Below are 13,394 nucleotides of genomic sequence, written 5' to 3'. Positions count from 1 at the left end.
CAAACCGCTGCTGTCTGTCTGTTTTTCAGTCCCTCTCATCTTTCCCACACAGCTGTGATTTTTCTCCGTTCACTTATTCTCCTGTCGGCTTTTTCACTTTTACCTTTAAGTTACAACAGAGCACTTTTAATTTGTCCCTCGGTAATTTACCTTTCTGTGGAAGCTTATTTCTGCTGCTGGAGGGGAACAAAATGCCATCCATAACTTAAAATTTGGGTATCACACAAGTTTAATTTAGTAAGATTGACAGAGCTAACACAAAATTCAATCCGGAAGCTTCACAAAGGAAAGCAGATGGAGCAGCATGCACACTCAAAAGCATCAGAGAGCTACCAGTGAACGTGAACAAAGACCAGGATGAGTGTGTTCATGTCAAACTGTTGGGCAGCGAATACTGTCAGCCACCTCCTTGTTACCTGCTTCCAGATGACAAGGAGATGACATATCTTCATAGACCTTCCTGATTGGGAGAGCTAACTTTAAATTTCAAGTTATTATTTTTTTTCCTCTCCCCATTGGCGGTAATGCGGTTCTGTACCTTTTTGCCATTATTGCTCCTCTTTAGATCGTGATGCCTACTCTGCTCATTGAATCTGCTTTTAACACAGATGTTGTAATGCAGCAATTCAGTCCTTTTAATATTTTAGCACACATGCTGTTGTGCCACGCACAAATTGACTCACAGCTTTGGCTTAAAAAAAAAAAAAAAAAAAAATCTGCACTGGCAGTTCATGACCCACAAATGAAAGCCCTCCTCACACCTCCACCTCCAGCTGTCTGAGACTTGTTACTGCCGTGTATAAAACACAGGGACAGGAAGTGACAGCACTCAGGAATGCCAGTATAACACCCAGCTTGGTCTCCAGGGGATCGGCGTCGTGAGGGAATGAAAAAGAGGGATTTAAGTTCTTCCTGATGGAAGAAGACAGCTTCCATAAACAAGAGGATGGAACTTACAGTTATGAAAGCTGTAGGAGGATTTTTTTTGTTTTTGTTTTGTTTGTTTTTTGCACCCCCTCGTCTGACAGTAGAGCAGTAAAGCAGTGAGAATGATGATGATCGAATATCTGTGACTTTCTTAACAAATTCCTGACTATGGGGATTTGGAGTCCTGGGAATAGGAAGTGAGGGAAAGAAACGTATAAATTAATGTAATTATAATATTGATCTTTTCTTTTTCCTCAGATAAAACAGGAATGTAGAAAACCCGCTGTGCACACAGTAGAATACAAACATGCACTCCCCAGATTTCCTCTTATTTTTCTGCATTTTTAATCCACATTCCTACAGGCTTATGTAAGCAGTGTGCTGAAGTGTGTCGATATTGCTTCCAAGCACCACGTGTGTGTGTATATGTGTGCAGCTTCTAGTGAGGAGTGTGTGTGTGTATGCGCGCTAACTCACAATTTAGTCCTATTTAGTGCAGTTGTCGTCACAGATCTTGAGAGTAATCTTTATTTTATCAGCTCGGCTTCATTTCCTGGGCTAACAAAGGGGTGACTGCGGAGATTGCCGCTGATTACACACACGCTCAGACGTACATATATGTACACAGTGGTGGTTTCAGGCATCTGCGTCATCTGGTTTTGATAATTGCTATGAGCTTTGTTATAGTGTTCTAATTCCACCCCTCTATTACACCTAAACTGTGTGCGTCTAGTTTACAGCTCAGAATTATAGCACTCTGTCCTCTTACTCACTAGTTTTGTTTGTTTGTTTTGTTTTTTTTAAATAAAGTGAGATACTTTAAGGTACTCCCCTCTGCCTGCTGGTGTGTACGTGCATCTTTTTTTTTTTTTTTTTTTTTTTGTGCCGTGATTGTTTTGTGTATTCACATTGTCTTGTAGTATCTGAGGACGCTGAATTTTGGTACAGAATATATGCATCTAAACAGACAGGAGGACACAGACGACTATGTTATGGTCCCCTCTATCTCGTGACCTTTCTGAAAAACTAAAAATATCCACAGTTTGGTTATCTGCTTTTAACAGCACTGGTGTTCCGTACCAGTCATGCATATTTTTAAACCATGATGGGAGTCTAATTGCTTGCCCTGGCAGAGTTGGCGCCACACTTGGTGCACAGTGTTATACTGATGTGCAGGGAAATGGGAAGGAGTAAAAGAATGATATTTTAAACAGGAATGTTAATTTGGGCATGTGACAGAGAGGCAGATATATCCAGGTTTATGTTTTTAAACCTCTCAAGCTTTGTTTTAGGAGTGTTCTTCTTGTGTATAACTAGCCATTGACTTAAAAAATAAAATGTGCTTTTGCCCGTCTCTCTGCTGAGACCACTCAGTGTCTAATAATTCATGCAAGTTTTTTGCCTGCAGAAATTATATTATGTCTTGCTGCACCAGCTGTGGCCAGAGGCATCTTCTCTATAATGTGATATCTCAGGATACTGAAAAAAATGTACTTTTCTGATTTTCTATGAGTTTGAACACGAAAAATAAAATGATGACAATTTGTCTTTTATGCAATGACACGCCATGGGTTATGTCTTTGTCAGCAAGACGATTGTAAGACTGATGAAATTGCTGTTAAAGGTTCAAATTTTATCCTCCTCCGTTTGAAATGACCATATTTTTGAAAGACCAGGAGCAGCCGGGACCCCCTGGCAATATGTTTGACACTCCTGGTCTAAAAGAAAACATTATACATGGAAAAAGCCAAGCCTGGAATGACAAAGAGGTAAAATGCAACTTTACTGACTGGTGGAAGCAGAAAGTTTAGTTTGGATTAAGGTGGAAACTTGTAGTATATGAAGTGTCTTGGTAAGGTGTGCAGCCAGAACAGCCTCAGTGCACGTCTCTGGAGGGATGAAGGACCATTGTTCCAAACATTTATTGATTTGCAGTGAATCTTCTCTTTAAAGGGAGTAGTGGACACAAATTATACAGAAGAACAGAGATTCCCTCCTTCCAATCTTTTTTTTTTTTCCCCTCCGTGTCTGTAGCTCTAGACAATAAGTATGCTGCTTTGTGACATCTTAACTTTAGCCCACTGCTCATGCCAGTCTAAATGTCTGAATGCCAAGTTGTGTATTTCTTTAACGGGATACCTGCAGCTATGGGGCGCCTGGTGTGGAGTTCACAGGTCTGCACAATGACACCACTGCTGTCACACAAATCCACTTCCTGCCTGGACAGGTGAGCTCAATTTTCTCCTGAATGTTTAAAAATGTTAAAAAAAAAAAAAAAACCCTCCAAAACATTAAAAATTAAGTTAAGGTTTTGGCAGTGAGTCATGGCACACATCATATATTAATTCTTTTCTCCCAAGGGTCGTCTGCTGTCACTGTTGGATGACAACACAATCCACCTGTGGGAGCTGGTGGCCGGACCCCTGAGAGAGGTCGGTGGGGTTAAGAAAGAGGGCGTGGTTTCTCTACAGGAAGTGAACACCTACAATCTGCCCGGCAGACCTGGCATCGAGAGCTGCAGGTACACAAGAGTCCTCTTTACAGAAACCTGAATGAAAATTGGGAACTTTTGAAAGTCTGTAATCATGTCTCGCCTTCTTTCACACCCCAACTTGTTGTTGGTTGTGCCTGTTAGAATTTTGAGTATCATAAATTTTCCTAATTTCCTTTCTCTCAGTGCCACTCGGGTGACTGTCCTCCTCTTGCTGAAGTCATGTGACCTCCTCTGCGTTGGAACAGAGGGAGGAGGCGTCTACTTCCTAGAGGTGCCCAGCCTCTCGCTGAAAGATAACCAGACACTGCTCCAGGATCAGATCACACACAGGTGAGATTGTTACACAAAAGGAATTAATACAAAAAAACATGAACAAAGAGACAACCCAAGTACAGATCAAGCAATAAATCTGTGTCTTTTTTTGTTAACTTACACTGTTAAACAAAAGAATCTGGTGGATACAGCAGCTAAGCTGATATTGGAATGGAATACATAGCCTTATTGTCTAACTGTCAACACATGTGGAAGGGTTATATTTTTTATTTTGCAGATATTTATTAGAGAATATGAAATTATCCTTGTAAATAGCTTCACATGCTTAAATCTTTTGACTTTTCTTCACCATCCTTGTTCTCCACTCTTCTCCGTCCTCCATCACAGTGAGCGTTCCTGTAAACATTAAACACTTCAGCTTCCTCCACTCACAGCTCCAGCTGAGCAGCTCACACACATGCGGATACAAATATCCCCACTGACCCTAGCACCAGCAGGCAGGTCAGGTTCACTGGGTTCAGGCTCCATTAAACGCTGTCAGATGTTTTATATATTAATTTATTTAGCTTTTAAAAAAACCCAAAAAAAACCGACAAGTCAAAAATAATTACACACCGTAGTGTGAGTGAGGAGCACTAAAAATGAAGATATGGCTGCTTTTACTTGCAGAATAAAATGATCAAATCAGTCATGACAGTAAAGTTGACCTAACAAAGCAGCCTATTACCTAATTTTGGCTTTGTTCCGGTAACTCACTTGCACAGTTTTTTAACAGACATGTTCTGTGAAGCTTATTAAAAATGTACCTGTGTTTTTTCCCTTCAGCGCTTTTGTTTTCACATAGGAGGTTTGTGTGTGTAGAGTTCATTTGAACAAAGGTAATGTCACATAATGGATTTTTTGTTTGTTTGTTTTAAACCAGTGCAGATTAGAAAACCTTCTTTAATCATGTGTGAGGGTTTTCAGCTTTAATTCTTCATTTTCTGCCATATTATGACAGTGGTTTATATAATATTATTACAGTGGTATTAAATATGGCCAAAGTTGAGCCTCATTTTTGTGGGTTTTTTTTTTTCTTCTTTTGTCTTAAGATATCAGAGTGAGGGGAATAACGTTAATATTGGTCCTCTCAGGCTGTGGCTGTGAGCACAGTAGCTCCAACCACCTGCTGATGAAAACCTTCTCTATGCTAATAGCAGCCAACCATTAGAATTAGAAAGGTTTAGAGGAAGGGTGGCCTTAAAGAAAAGCTAAAAACGCCTTGTTTCAGACTGGGGGTTGCACCATGATATCAGTTGTAAAGGCTGCAAAGGAACTTGCTAACAAAGCAGTGTTAACTAGATATACAGACACCTGAAAGACGGCTATGTTACTTCAGGGCTGTTATTTGTAAGGTGTTTTTACCCCCTCCCCCTTAATGATGGTGGAGCCTCACTGTGGCAAGCAGTGATGTGAGAGCTCAGCAGTGAACTAGAACAAAACACAGTGAGAGTGGAGCACAAACACCGATCATCACGCACGTAAAGGAATTCAATTGTTATCATAGAAGAAAGGAAATGCAGAATGTTGTATGATATCTGACAGAAAACAAACGTGATTTTTTTTTGCCTCCCTACATACCACAGACTACTTTGTGGTTCGTGCTTGAGCTTTGCTGTGCTGCCACACTGGCTGTGTATTAGTACTACTGTTGTTTCTTTTTCATTCTGCTGTGACTGTGTGACTGCTTGGCCAAACCCCTCATTAACCAGGCTTGTCGAGGGAAGTAAGCAGAACTGAAGCCTAACGAGGGCGCCGATAAGGCAGGCGTGCGTGCGTGTGTGTGTGTGTGTGTGAGAGAGTGTGTTTGTGCGCAAAGGAGGGGAGGTTTTAGACAGTAAAGCTTTGTACCAAATGCCAAAACACAGTATTCCGGTTGGGGAAGTGTTTCAACACACACACACACACACACACACACACACACACACACACACACACACACAAGCGTACACAGGATCATCTCTAGGACTCTATGGCAGGATGCTGGATTCCCTAAAAATACTTATGAACAGGGCGACAGAGACAATGGAATGCTTTGTTGGGAATGTTTCTGCCGCTGTGCTTCCGGAGAGGATCTTCCTCAGTGAAGCCTACAACAGCAGACAGAAGTTATATATGTGTGTGTGTGTGTACGCTTCACCCGGCGCTGCTGTTCATTGATCCTTGTTTCATCTGCATTAAAGTCCATAAAGCTGCAGTACTTTCTTTCTTTATCACTTCATTTTCTCTCTCTGTCTTGGCTGTTTCGTCTCCTTTCTTCTTCCTTCGCTGAGGGAATCCTCTGACATCTCAAGGGTGTGTCCTGCTCTACATTCCTGCTCTGGCTCAGAGGAATGTCTTGTTCTCAAACTTCAGCAACTTGGGTCTTTGCTCTGTGCTGATTATACATGTTTTAGCACTTTTGCTTTGGGGTGTTTCGGTGCAAAGAACAGCTTTGTGTATTTGCTGCAGTGACTTCAACATTTTGTATAATCTCCTTGCACTGTTTCCGAAACTCTGTTGCGCCGTATGTGTACTGCATTATTTACCCTCTCCCTCCACACACCATAATTTCAGATGATAACAAACACTAAACCAGTTTGAGGATGTAGTTGTTGTTGTTTTGTTTTTCAAACTCAGCTGTTTACTGTGTCTGTACAGTGTAACCAAAACACAGAATTTCTCTCGCATGAAACCAGGTGACTCTGTCCTCTGGTATCTCTCGTGTCATTGGATAATTGTTTCATCAGACAGATGTCTGACCTCGTCAGGATGTGTAGATAAATGTAATTTACAGCCGTGTGGATCACAGTAAAGCGGGAAGCTACAGATGTGGGATAATGGATAATGTTTGTTTTCATTTTCCCAGTCTGCCAGATGACTACAGATGTGGGAAATCTCTGGGGCCGGTGGAAGCTCTTCAGGAACACCCTCAACAGTCAGGGAAGATTCTGATTGGCTACAGCCGAGGCCTGGTGGTCCTGTGGGATCTGAGCATTCGTCACGCTGAGCAGCTCTTCCTGGGCAAACAGGTACCTGTTACAGTTGGTGCTCATTGTTCTTGCTCCCAGTTTTCAGGGTGATGTTATAGCTAGATGACCTGCAGTGATGACTGTGTGTCTATGACCCTCCCCCCAGCAACTGGAGAGTCTGGTATGGGAACGCTCTGGAAACTTATTTGTCTGTTCCCATAACGATGGAGGCTATTCAGTTTGGGCTGTTACCAGTGGCAGCACCTGCAATCACCAGCCAGTGTCCTCCACTATCCCCTACGGTGAGAAATGCACACATGCATACATCACATGTCACACACTCCACACATTTGCATTTCAAGTGTAGGAGTGAAACATTCTCAGGTCTGGAGGACAGAGTGGAACCAGTGATGGACAGTGGACTCCACAGTGATGAGAATAAGTGCTTCAGCTGAGAGCTCGCTGTGGCTCCACACACAGGCTGTGTTAGATGCATTTTTCCCAGTCATGCAAATTGTTTTCAGAATCTTTTTACCTGTCATTTTACATTTCTTTCATGATCATAAACATTTCTAAAGCATTTAACTTTTGTTCAGTAATGAGCTCTAACGTGATAAAACTCTGTTCTGCATCTTAGTTAATTCTCTCTACCACGCTGCAGACGTGTAGAGAATAGATGAAGAGCCACAAACCATATAGAGACTTTTCATGCTTACCCTTTTATTTTTCCTGTAGTAACAGAAGCATTGAAATAAAATGGACTAAAACTTCACTTTAAAGAGAACCTGAGAGAACTTCGCACCTAAATTACTTTGGGTGTGAATGCTGAACTCGTACTTCTATTACAGTTATGAACTCGGAAGAACCCTTCCTGGAAAGTGTTACAGCTTCCTCGAGTTGTGGTGGATTCTGTAATGGTTTTGCTGCTTAAGATTTGATACTATGTTAAGAACAGACCACTACTAGTGCGTACACGGTTTCTGTCTGTGTTGGCTGTAAATTATTTAATATTCCCGTGGAGTACCCTGAGTGCTGTCTAACAGACGGCCCCTTTCATTTGCCCTAACTTGGACTAAAAAGGATCTCTGGTAGCTTTTAATAGTCTTCTTTTTCTTCTTTCTTTTGTAATTGTCTATCACAGGTCCATTTCCCTGTAAAGCCATCAGCAAAATCCTTTGGAGGACAACACAAGCAGGGTGAGTGTTAAACCTCGTTTTGCAACCTTCCTGTTAAAGTGTGTTTGAGTCCTTCTATCAAACAGGTCATTTGGAATCAGCGCTGGCGAATTTTCACTTATGACTGTTTTCTCAGATTCATTTTCATTTTATTTTTATTGGTCTTTTCTTTTGCATCCCTATATTTATGCAATTGCTGATTATTTTCCTAGTTTTGTAAATCTAAAAGGTATAATTTACCACATCATGTAACTATTATCTGTGGTGAGAAAAATACTATTAAAACATAATAGAGAGAGAGAGAAGTTAACTTTTTGTTTGCAAGTTAATGTAAAAGAATGCAGTGATGCAGAGTGAAAATAGAAAAAAATTGTGCGGTAGAAAAGTAGCTAATCTGTGTTTCTCACTGTAGTTCTCCAGTGCTTTTATACAGTGGAGGGATGCCCAGAGCCAGTTATGGTGACCGCCACTGTCTAACGATCCAACAGGACAAAGATCACGTCACCCTCGATTTCACATCTCGAGTGATTGATTTCTTCACCGTCCACAGTGTGGAGCAAGAGAGAGGTCAGAATCTGACCTGTGTTAAAGATGGTGTATGTAAGGTAACATTTTCACGAGTATCAATCCTTTATCCCCTGTGTGATCTTTTCTTCTTATAGAGTTTGATGAGCCATCTGCTGTAGTGGTGTTACTAGAAGAAGAACTGGTTGTAATTGACCTCCAGACCCCCGGATGGCCCTCTATGCCCACTCCCTATCTTGCTCCTCTTCACTCGTCAGCCATCACCTGCTCCTGCCACATCTCCAGCGTCCCTCCTAAACTCTGGGAGAGGCTGGTCAACGCTGGCAAAGCACAGCAAAGCCGGCAGCACACACACAGGGTAAGAAGCTCATTGGCACTGTGAATGACAGGATTATTTAGCAAATTGGTTTATACATGGCAGTACGGGATATTCAGTCGCAGGAAATCCGAGATCCTCATAAGAGGCTTAACCTGAAAACACCTTAGACAAAGTCTGACCCATCAGCTGACGTTTTACTTGGATTTATATTAAAATTGCTTGTTTCAAATCTCAAAGGCAAGAACAGTTGTAAATTGATCAGAGGAGGCTATTTGCATGTAAATGGAAGTAATAAGTCACAGGCTCTCAGCCCAGCAATGAGAAGAGGAAACGATCAGGAATGTAACCATGAGCCACTGGTAGTGTGTGAGCTTTAAGAGCAGGTGTAGACAGTTAAAGGCTTTTCAAAAGCTCTGTGGCTTAGATCGGTTGTGCGATCAGTGGGAGATTAGCAACACACACGGACACACAGCTGTTACGCTCTTCATCATGGCTCTTTGTTTGTCTATGTGAGGCCAAATCAGATTGGCAGATCCTTTATGAGAGTGTGAATCTCTATGGTACATTTTTCTGCTCTAACTTTTAAGACGAGTTCATGAGAAAATATGTTGATGTGAAAAATGATGAGTCCTAGCTTGGTTCAGAATGATTATTTATTTATTGTTTGTGTGTACAGAGCTGGCCGATATGTGGGGGGAAAAATCTGGCACCTCCACCTAAACAACAAGAACTGCTATTGACAGGGTATTTACACACACACACGCACACACACATACACTCTTTGCACATGTCTACCCTGCAAATGAATTCAGGTCTCTTGTTTTTTCCCATAACGTAAATCTGATGCTTTCTAGTAAGATTAGGTCACTAAAAGCAGCGTGAAGAAAGGATATCCTGCATTCAAAAAAATGGTGAAGGGGAAATCCTGTGAAACTGTTGGTGTTGCCAACCGCACACTTGACAGAGCTTGCATTGGCCTAAAGTGCAATAAAAAGAGTTATGTAATAGAAGTGGTTTAAAGACAATTTGAAAACTGAGAATAGCGTGAAAGCAGGAGGAGAATTTTGATGCCGCTGTTAGTTTTGTTAGCAACAAACTGACTGACGTTATCCTTGTTTTTCTCTTTCTTTGTCCTTTGTGTTTCTCTCCATTGTTTAAAGTACAGGAACTTGTTTCCATCACCAAAGATGAGTTAACTAAAAGCAATGGATTGCAGCAGATAAACACTTATATGATTTTAAAAACTTGATGGTCAGAAAGTGACAGGTTTGAATAGCTAGCTAAGAGTATAAATAACTGTTGAAGTGGGTAGTGGATAAATTGGTTAGTGTATCTATTAAACATTTTATATAGCGACCTAAAATTCAGAATTAAAAAGGAAATTATTACTTACAAGTTTGTTTAGCATAGTGACCAGCTGGTCATGCAGAGGTTGAGCTTGCAACACTCTCAACCTCTGGGTAACTTTTTTGGATTGCAATGTGGTTGCACAGGTTGTTGAGAAATAACATGTCTGCAAACCATCATGCTCTGACTGGGACTGACTGCAGTCACTCTCATACAGTTCGGTGAAGGCAATCAAATAAATGCTGACCAATTTACAAGCACGGAAGGATTGCCAACATGTTGCGATCAATTTGATTAATGAGCGCAACTCGTCTGGGCTGCGCTGCTTTGCTGCAGGGTACTCGACTCAGCCAGTTGCCAGCTGGTTGTATTTTGGTTATTTTCATATATAAAAGCAAGTTACTGAGTGCTTGTGTTATTCTGCAACAACTGTACCACTACGTGTGGAGGATTTTCTCTGACTGATTGCAATGTGTTGACAGTCTGTCTGCATTTATAAATTAGATGGTGATTATTTGCAAACTTTTGCCAGTCAGTCTGAGAGTGATTCCAATCGATTCATGTCAGACCACGAGTGCTTCAACTGCCATAGCAGGCAACCTGAAAACTAGCAACTACGTATCCAGCCAGTAAAAGTGGAACAAATTCAGTCATTGAGCAGACACTGATTTTTATTTTTTTATTTTATTTTATTTTTTTCACTAGTGATAATGAGGTTGCCATCTAATTTTTACTGCAGTGTGACTGACCCATGATTTGATTGTCTCTGTATGAACACGGCAACTTATGTAGTCATTTCTATGCCAGTTTTTCCCAGTCAATCGCCACATTATCACGTGATCCCATTCAGTCATAAACTGATGGAATCAGGTGAATCTGCTATCTTATTGCCTTTTTATTGCTGTCTTGATGCACCAACATCACTTTGAACATGGCACCTGACTAGCTGGACATAATAGACTAATAGTTTAAACTGGTCACTAGCTGTTATAGATGGCTGTTAAAGGGAGCAGTTGTTGAATTTTCTGTGATTGTTATTTATTTTAAATCTGTTGTGATTACAGCCATGAGGATGGCACGGTGCGATTCTGGGATGCTTCGGGTGTCGCCCTCACTCCGCTGTACAAACTCAGCACAGCCAACGTCTTCCACACCGACTGCGACCCTAGCGATGACCCGCAGGACCCCAGCAACGACCCCGATATGCAGCAAGAGGAGGAAGAATGGCCTCCGTTCAGGAAGGTGAGAAGCAATGAGGCTTTTCACGAAAGGAGGTGAAATGGACATAAATATAAGTCTCTCCTCAGAGTTCAGACACAGGGTCTGGTTTTACAAGCTGAGGGAATAAAAGCAATCTGTCTTTCACACACATGCAGCCCTGTAATGCTGCATCTGTGGCCCTAATTTTCTGATTGTTTTCATGTGTTTGGATTTGAGACTGACCCACCCCATTGTTCCTCTTATTAAAACTCGACTCCAGCGTAAACCGCAGTCTGTTTCTGGTTTAATGGACAGTTTTCTGTGCAGAAATACATTCAAATGAAGTGATTCACAGTCTGGAGGCAGAATTTTGTGTCAAGGGGAATCTAGCTGAGCTGTTTGGCTTCATTAGTCAGGAAACGGAGACGGGAGATTTTAAAGAAACGGTTTCTACAGTCAGAAATGTTTCTCAGTGCTCGGGCATGTGATCAGGATAAGAGCACATTATATCTGGGATTTGATATGAATGGAGAAAAAAAATAGAGGCATCACACCAGTAGAAAATAGATGAAGTATTTGTACATGCTGATAGACAGAATGGCAAGTTCCTTCTGCTCACTTCTTTTCTTCCTCTTCGCTCTTTAACTGCCTTACAAACACATCTCCTCGTGTATCCTGTGGTAACAGAGCTGCATGTTCAGGAATGTGGCCCTCATATGGGATGAAGAGCCTTTCCCTTTTTTCTCCTCTGTAATGAAAACCAGACCCATCATCCCACTCTTTCTGCTGTGTGTGTGTGTGACAAGCTTCTCTTACTCCTTGTTTTGCTAAGACAAAACTCCAATGTGAGAGGGATTCCTACTGTGTGCGTGTGTGACGGACAGATTAATGCGCATTTGCAGAGACTGTCAGGGTAAAGTAGGGACTGTCCTGGCATTTGGTTGATAGTAAGAGGAGAGAGGCCTTTAAAGGAGGAGGAAACCATCAGGAGGGCATTTTGGCATTAAACTAAATTTGTAATTGGGCCATTAAGACAAAATGTTTTACACTGATGATGCAGTTTTTACAAGTTTCCAAAAAAGGTCTGCTTGTGAAGTCAGGTAGAGTTTATAAGATAATTTCTGACATAGGTACATTTCATTAACTGATTTGCAGCTCACTTCCTAGCACTTTTCCATGGGGATATTTATGATGAACTTGAAGTGTGTGGGAAGTAATCTTCAGTGTAACTTTGCGTGGCTTAGTGTCACTCACTGCATAGTTCAGTTTTGCTTTGATCATCTAGAAAGGCACAGTATTCAAAATGGTTTAATGTTAACAACTTACAAGAAAGTGGTTTTATATTCAAATGAATTAAATCCAATGTGTGTGTGTTTAGGTGGGCTGTTTTGACCCCTACAGTGACGACCCCAGGCTTGGCATCCAGAAGATAAGTCTGTGCAAGTACAGCAACAAGCTGGTGGTGGCCGGAACCGCCGGACAGGTGAAGATCAAAAACACACTGTCACAAGTTATTAAAAAAAATAAAACCAACATTAAGTAAGTTTGTTTCATTAATTATATCATAGAAAAACTGAAATCTAATTTTAGTCATTTTCCAAGTGTTTGCTTATAGGGCCTTGTGTGATTGTTGGTTTATTTCTTTTTATTATTGTGAATTGGGGATATGTAAACAAAACTGAATTGCTTGAAAAAAAAAAAAAACCCCCAAAATGAGCCACGGTGTTTCTTTACTGTTTCTAGGTGATCGTGCTGGGTCTGAGTGATGAGCGTTCGGACCACTTGGTCGACGTGTCAGTGGTTGATCTGCTGTACGACAGGGAGGGCTTCACCTGGAAGGGCCACGACAGGCTGGAACCGCGCTCTAAACCCGCACCTTTCCCCCCGGGCTTTCAGCCGCTGGTGGTGGTGCAGTGCTTGCCCCCGGCCTCTGTGACGGCAGTGGCACTGCATGCCGAGTGGAACCTGATCGCCTTTGGGACGAGTCATGGTTTTGGCCTTTTTGACTACCACAGACGAAATGCTGTGCTGGCAAGGTTAGGCGCACACAGTCATGTGATTTGTATTCTTTGGTTATCGGGCAAAGCCTGAGTATTTTTGGCATAATGAAGATCTACTTAGTCCCTGCTTAACCCATTTTCCCG

General features: G+C 41.6%; 1 protein-coding gene across 2 annotated transcripts in view; it reads left to right on the top strand.

The window, feature by feature from the left end:
• llgl1 (LLGL scribble cell polarity complex component 1) overlaps positions 1-13,394 on the top strand; it is a 34,735-nt gene that overhangs the window by 14,981 nt on the left and 6,360 nt on the right. For both annotated transcript variants that reach the window (XM_026165586.1, XM_026165585.1), the window contains exons 3-14: positions 3,073-3,154; positions 3,288-3,448; positions 3,605-3,751; positions 6,582-6,744; positions 6,851-6,986; positions 7,826-7,880; positions 8,272-8,426; positions 8,522-8,742; positions 9,380-9,447; positions 11,115-11,292; positions 12,629-12,733; positions 12,994-13,286. In XM_026165586.1, the coding sequence (XP_026021371.1) occupies positions 3,073-3,154; positions 3,288-3,448; positions 3,605-3,751; positions 6,582-6,744; positions 6,851-6,986; positions 7,826-7,880; positions 8,272-8,426; positions 8,522-8,742; positions 9,380-9,447; positions 11,115-11,292; positions 12,629-12,733; positions 12,994-13,286 (1,764 nt within the window). The remainder of the gene's footprint in view (positions 1-3,072; positions 3,155-3,287; positions 3,449-3,604; positions 3,752-6,581; positions 6,745-6,850; positions 6,987-7,825; positions 7,881-8,271; positions 8,427-8,521; positions 8,743-9,379; positions 9,448-11,114; positions 11,293-12,628; positions 12,734-12,993; positions 13,287-13,394) is intronic.

Source organism: Astatotilapia calliptera, chromosome 4 (assembly GCF_900246225.1).
Source record: "Astatotilapia calliptera chromosome 4, fAstCal1.2, whole genome shotgun sequence".
NCBI lineage: Eukaryota > Metazoa > Chordata > Actinopteri > Cichliformes > Cichlidae > Astatotilapia > Astatotilapia calliptera.
This window is presented reverse-complemented; position numbering and strand designations above follow the sequence as displayed.